This window comes from Peromyscus maniculatus, chromosome 7 (assembly GCF_049852395.1).
Source record: "Peromyscus maniculatus bairdii isolate BWxNUB_F1_BW_parent chromosome 7, HU_Pman_BW_mat_3.1, whole genome shotgun sequence".
Taxonomy (NCBI): Eukaryota; Metazoa; Chordata; class Mammalia; order Rodentia; family Cricetidae; genus Peromyscus; species Peromyscus maniculatus.
Window position 1 is genome coordinate 35,315,468 of NC_134858.1, and position 7,486 is coordinate 35,322,953.

The 7,486-nt window shown below is 36.1% G+C and overlaps 1 protein-coding gene across 1 annotated transcript; it reads left to right on the forward strand.

Moving 5' to 3' along the window:
• The first annotated feature begins 2,060 nt into the window (after positions 1-2,060).
• Positions 2,061-5,297, forward strand: LOC102908032 (olfactory receptor 8B8-like). Its single transcript, XM_076575561.1, has 2 exons — positions 2,061-2,198; positions 2,574-5,297. The coding sequence occupies exons 1-2, from the start codon at positions 2,189-2,191 to the stop codon at positions 3,518-3,520; spliced, it is 957 nt and encodes a 318-aa protein (XP_076431676.1). The 5' UTR covers positions 2,061-2,188; the 3' UTR covers positions 3,521-5,297.
• The last annotated feature ends 2,189 nt before the right edge of the window (positions 5,298-7,486 follow it).

Here is a 7,486-nt window from a genome sequence, read left to right on the forward strand (position 1 = left end):
AAGTGCATCAGAAGTAGCTGTGAATAAAACAGATAAAATTCCTTTGACATCACAGACTTTGATGAAGAAATATGTGTGATACGTATGAAAGAAGATATTATCAACAAATACATAGGATTTTGTCTACTGATGGAAAGTATAGTCAACCCATTAATAATTGGACAGGTTTTCTTGGTTTTCTATTTGGAAAGTGCTCAAGTTAACAGGGAAAAATGTGGGTAAATCTGGAACATAGGTGGGATGAAGGAAGAATGGAGAATAACAGAGCAGGAGGATTGAGTTGGACAAGAGATGGGAAGGCAATATAGACTGAGGAGTTGGAGGAGAGATAACTAACATTAAGGCCTTTGAGAAAGTCATGTGTATTCTTAGTACTGTATAAGCTTCTTAATATATATTCATGGATAAAAAGGAATTAGTGGAGTTATCCTAAAATTGGGAGACAGTGTTCCTACTAGATACTCTGGACTATCAAAGAAAACCTGAGATTCAGGAATGGGCTACATTTTTTGGCAATGTAGGCAGTTATGTTCCATAGAACCCCCCCAATATTACAGGCTATTGCCACTGTTCTTGATTATGCCCCTTACTTAATGGTGAGATGCGATTCCTGAAGACACCATATATTCAAGTTATAACATGGAGAAATAAAGCTTGTATCTGCCTAGAAGTTTTATCCCTATTTTCTAGCTTCTATAGTGCTCTTAAAGTCTAGGCAGGCTATCACAGGGAAATAGTAATAATCAATTATACATAGCTGTGACTCTTGAGAGATACAATAATTGCTGAACTGGCAGAATACACACTCTGGTGCTATACTGGTACAAGTGTTATGGGAGTAACCAACCAGTTTCTTTTTGGACTTCAGACTTGCCCCACAGGCAGAACTCATTCTTAGAAAATTCATGACATTAACTACCTCAGACTAGATATGTTCCAGGGAAGTACTGTTTTTATGTATTTCTACTGTGGATAAAGAATAAAACTGACTTCTAATAAATTTCTATTATACATGTACCCATGGATTAATGCATCTCTTAATCTTCATCAGAAAGGCTTCTTTTGGCAGTATATAGTGATTAAAACAGACATTCTTAACTTGGAAATAGGCAGAGAATAAGAGTCTGGGAGTGCTGAATCCTAAATGGGACCTCAATATCAAACACTTTTCCTAAGCCTAAGTGGTCATAAGTGAATTAAGGGTGGGAAAATTGTAAAGCCCAGAGGTGATTGATAACTTTACTGAAACAATGTTTTCAAGACTCAACATGTTCCCTGCTCAAATAAACTCAAGGTGGTTGTAACAGTATGCATAAGACCTGTGTAAAATCAAATATGACAAAATAGAGACATTGAAGAAGGCTATGATCATGAAGTTCCACCTCAACTATTGTCAATTGTATAGTTACTGGGAGAAACATAGCCAGTTTTAAGTATATAACCCCACAGAGGGTACTTATACTCACATAGATATCCCTATATTTATATGCCCACTGGCACTGCTGACTGAACTCAATAGGTTAAAAAAATAAGGAATAAAAGATGAAGTCGTATGGAGGTTAGTGGTAGGAGGTTGGGGGAGGAATTTCAGAAGAAGGATGCAGGGGTAAATTTGATGAAAACACATTGTATATATGAACAAAATTTCCAAATGATAAATACAAAACAAAATTGTATACCTTCAATAAGCCAATGTTGTTACTATTGAACTAATCCCTTAGTATCATGGCAATAAAGTGTGATCTCTTGTGGAAAATTCCTGGGAAACATAAACTTTTCAATTTTTAATGAGGTTCCTAAATTACAGTCCCATAAATCTCTCTTGAGTCTTAATTAGTTGGCTCTTTAGACATCAGTGAATGGTATTTAACAACCTCTGTGATAGAGGACAACCTTGGAAAAGTCACCACCAGAAATAATGATCTACATTCATGGCTTTTCATGATCTCAAGAAGTGATAGCTCTGACTTTGCCAGTAGAAAATTATTTTCCCTCATTACCAAAAAGGCAAATGTAGTAACAACAGAAAAGAATATATACATATGCAAAAATATATACACACATACAAATGTATATATGTACACATACATATATACATATGTTTTAGTCTATGGACCTTCAATGCCACTTGGTACTTGCCCATCTGTGAGAGTAGAGAAGTGTCTGTGAGGTCACTTAGGAGTTCCCCATGCACAAGGGTAAGTATTTAATAAGATGCATGCTTGTTTTACTTTCTCTAAACCTTGAGTTTTTGATGTGCCTTGTGTCTTCTCTTTTGAGATTATCATTGAACATTATGTGGGATATGGATTTTTAAGATAGCAGAAGAACAAAGATGTTGCAGAACCAAAAATGGTCACTTGCTCCCTGAATATTATTCCCATGGAAATGGCCTTTCATTTATTTATGTTTATTTCTGTACATGAACTTCCATAAAATGTAGAAAACAGAGGCACACAGAAGTGTGAGCTTGAGTTTATCATTCTATTCTGGTTCTTAATCTCATTTTAATGGTGTAGTTTGGATAGGGCTGGGATTTCATTTTAATGTTATGATTTTTACTCTTCTCACAGATATGACCAGGAGAAATATGGCCTTAGGCAATGACTCTTCAGTGAAGGAGTTCATCTTGTTGGGCTTGACACAGCAGCCAGAGCTCCAGCTGCCTCTCTTCTTCCTCTTTTTGGGAATCTATGTGGTCTCCATGGTCGGGAATCTGGGCTTGATCATTCTGATTATTTTGAATCCTCACCTGCATACCCCCATGTACTACTTTCTCTTCAACCTTGCCTTCACAGATCTCTGCTACTCCTCTGTCATAACTCCCAAAATGCTGGTGAGTTTTATGAAGCAGAACATCATCTCCCATGCTGAGTGCATGATTCAGCTCTTTTTCTTTTGCTTCTTTGTTATTGATGAATGCTACATTTTGACAGCCATGGCCTATGACAGATATGCTGCCATCTGTAAACCCCTGCTTTACCAGGTCACCATGTCCCATCAGGTCTGCCACTTGATGCTGGTGGGTGTGTATGTGATGGGGTTTGTGGGGGCCATGGCCCATACAGGTAGCATGCTAAGTCTGACCTTTTGTGATGGAAACATCATCAATCACTACATGTGTGACATACCTCCTCTCCAGAAGCTCTCCTGCACAGATATTGCCATCAATGAGTTGGTGGTGTTCATTGTTGTGGGTGTCAATGTCATAGTGCCCAGCCTGACTATCTTTATTTCTTACACCTTGATCCTTTTCAACATCCTTGGCATCCATTCTGCAGAGGGTAGGTCAAAAGCCTTCAGTACCTGTGGCTCCCATGTAATAGCGGTTTCTCTTTTCTTTGGAGCCTCAGCATTCATGTATCTGAAGCCTTCTAGTATGTCTGTGGATGATGATAAAGTATCTACTATTTTTTATACCATTGTGGGCCCAATGTTGAATCCTTTCATCTATAGTTTAAGGAATAAGGATGTCCACATTGCACTGAGAAAAACTTTGAATAAAAGGATTTTTACCTAAGTAGAATCTGTATTTGTTCGGTAAGTAAATCTTAGAACTTGTGAAGCATAGGACTTGAGTTGCTAATTTGTAGCACATTTGTTTTTATGTGTGAGGCCCTGGATTTGATCCACTCTCTTGAAGAACTTCAGTGACAACAGCACCTAAATTAAGATCAAAATCCATAAAACAAAACAAAACAAAAAGAGAAAAGCAAAAGCTGGTGGTGAGAATATTGTGGAATTAAATTTTTTTTAACTTTATGCAAAATTAAGTTAATTATCAGGGAAATTTCAGAAGTAAAGATAGTGAAGGATAATTAACCCATTATCATTTTAGAGTAGAGAGTGTAGTAGTCAATAATTTCCCAAAATTATATGTATCTTTTTTTCAGTATTGAAAACTTAACCAACACATCTGTACAGCTATCTGACAGTATGTTATACTCCAGCCTTAGAAATCACCAGGTTTAAGTACACAAAGCACTGGGTAATATTATACTCAGAAATCATAAGATCATGTGATCTTTTAAAAGTACATTTTGTACGCTTTTTTGCAGGTTGTGTGTTTGGGGAATCATATTCATGCTCTCTTGCATGGTAGGCAAATGCTCCTCCATTTATCCACCTTAAGCACAACTGTGAGATCGTTGACTAGGGTACACCTAGAAGTTATGTCATTGTGCTACTGACATACTGATTTCAGTAGTCTTAGAGACACTGTCTCATTCATTCAGTTAATAACCCTCTGGGGATATTTGTTGACTTCTTTTTGAATGGCTCTTTTTAATCTCCAAAGGTTCAAATATGGAGGGGAAGAGACTTTTTCGTTCCTGTCTTTTCTGTTTAGCCTCTTTGGTCAGGAGGAATTGATGAGTCTATTGTGATTCCAGTGCTTGCAGACTGAAAATGAAACAACAATTGCAGTCATTTAGGATAAAGGGAACCTATATTAGGTTTGTCTGTTTATGAACTTGAGGGCAAGAATATGCATATGTCTTCATTGGGAAGAATTTGAAAAAGCCATTTTACTTCTCACTGCTAAAAAATTCTGTCTTTTCCTCAAATATATTATATAATCTTAATTTATAAGTAGTCACTCCTTTCCATTTCATAATTTTACTTTCATAACACATGGTGATATATTTTATTGAAGAACAAATATCAAGTGAGCATGTATCCAATTATATCCAGTCAATATATCAATGATTTTGTCAAAATTACAAATGCAGTCTGAAGAATGCTCAAGACACTTATGATCTCAGAAGGCTACAGACTTGTAAGGTGGTGATAAAATTAAATTTTGTATTTGTGAATATATAATAGAAAAATAACACACAAAGTCTTGGAAGAATGTAATTGTACTGAGAATAACTGTCTAATGTCTTAGGTGGACTGGTCACAGAACTCTTTATAGGAGGTGCCAGGTGACTTGACTGTGGGCATAGTTGCCCACAGAACAGCTAAGGAAAGGGACGAGCTGAGCAGAGTTTTAGAGGCAGCAACTACCTTGATGATGAGGAGGCATGGTTTTGGGAAGCAGGTGAATGCTATGGCAGAAGGGTAAGCAGAAGAATTTGCATACAAGTGTGAGGAATAATTAACATGAGGTTTAATTGGGGATCTGCAAGGGAAAAGAATGGACATAAATAAGCACAATAAAAGTCTGAGTGATATCAATCTAACATCTGACATCTTTTTCATCCTTCTCTTATATTCTGAAGTGTGGTCAATGTTCATTTATAACTTATGCAGCTTCCACGAAAAACTTGTATTGAAATTCATGAAAGAATAAATTTAAACAATAAAAATTTGCATGCCCTGCAGGTGAGGTGATGATTCTTTGCCTATTGTACGCACCTGAAAAATGAGTCTAAGTTGCTAGATATCAGTGGAAACAGCAGCAGTAGTTAGGTGGGAGACACTTGATCTTGTTTCTAGATGAGTTTAGTAAGCTGTGACAAATGGAAGGACCTATAGATATGACTTGGTTTTTAGTCTGAATTCTGCAAGCATTGAGTCTGAGTCTTCTGTGTCTTTGATTTTGCACATGTGATATTAAAACTTCTGTGGAAGGTACACATAGAATAAGTGACAAGTAATGATATACATTTAAAAAATACTATAGCACTTTATTTTAAATACCATAGTCCAGAAACATAAACATGTATTTTTTTCACCTAACTTCCTTGAAGTAAGTATGTACCTGATTCTCAATAGCTTCTCACTGCTTATTTTTGTTCTTTGTCCTTTTGCTTTGAGACAGGATTGTGTTGTGAATTTCAGTGTGGCCTTGAATTTATCATCCTCTTCTCTTTGTTTCTTGAGGACTGAGATAACAGGCATATGCCACTACTCTTGGCCTAACAAGTTCTCGGAATTAATAGTGTCCCGCTGGCAGTTCCAACATAGCTGACATTGCTATTAACAGGGAAATGACCAGATGATTGATATTGGTATCACTGTCACTGCAGTTGAGTTGGGAGAGAATTTGTGTTAATACATAGTTGGTGTTAACTTGGGGTTATTTAAGATTCATATATATCCATGAAAAATGTATTTATTTTTACATTTGTAAGATCAATTCAAACTGTAATATGAAAGCAAATACAATTTGTCACATATAACACATATGAATCAGCATATGGAGAAAAGAACCAAGAGCATACTGAAACACAGTTAAGGAAACATTGTTTCTTTGTACTACTAGGAATGGATGTAGTAACTTCCCATGCCAAACAAGCACCAATACCCATGAGTATACAGCCAGTTTGAATGGACTTTATTGGAGAATTAGTGCTGTTTTTATATACTTACTTTTTATTCATTTAATACAAAGTAATAATACCTAAGAAATCAAAATAACCACAAGTCATAGAAGCTAGGTTATTTTATGTGAGACTCATTCACAAAATGTGGTATATATTAAGTATTTTAATTCTGAAGACAGGATAGATTGTTGAGTCATCTATAAATAGCATTGTATATGTATACATTATCATGATCCTTTTAATAAGAGTAAAGTAGAAATTCCAAGCAGTATGTGGTTTCGTGTCAGTGTGGGTTGACAGCCTCCTTTTCTCTCTTAGTGATGTGAATCACAACATCAAATCTTACTAATCTTGATATTGCTGTCTCAATGCAGTTCTATACTATCTTCACTTTGTAGAATTGTATTTATTAAGTAGGTGTGTTCCTACATGAACATTTGTTGGTGTCTCATTCCCCAGGAGAGTGGACTGTGACAGTACTCAGCTCTCAATGGTTTGATTAGTTTAAAACTCATTCAATTTAATTTGCAATAATGTTAAGGTTGGTCCTAAGCCAATCTGAATAGTGTCCTTAAGAGGAAAAAAAGTGAGGACCCATAAACATCAAGAATGGATGTACACATAGGAAGGGCCTTGTGACTACGCAGCAAAAGCATGGTCATCTGTAAACCAAACAGAGAAGCCTCAGACAATACATAACCTACACTTGAAAGAGGAATTTCCAGCCCCAGAGCTTTAAGAAAATGATCTCTTGTTTAAGCTGTCTGGTGTGTGGCACATGCCTAAAATTTTTTTATTTTTGCCAGACTTAAGCAATTGTCACTGTGGTAAAAATATAATTTTCAATCTTTGTATGCCGGGTACTAAATCTAGGACTTTACACATGCTAGGTAAGTGCTCTACCATTAGGTATGTGTAAATATACCTTTTAATTTTTCTTTTTTTAAATTTGAAGCAAGGTCTCACTGAATTACCCATGCTCACTGTGAACCCTTTTTTGAGTCCTGGTAGGTCTTGATCTCAGTGCTCAGAGTTTTTAGGTGTTTTGAAGTGTCAATCTAATTAATCTTATAAATAAAAAACAGTTGTCAAATATTGTAGTAGAACCATGAAGAATCAGAAAAGCATGGGAGTAGCCAGGGTTATTTCCTACCTCTCCTGATCTTCTGACCAAAAAGATCATGATCTTGTCTCCATCCCACCATAGCAATTCCTGT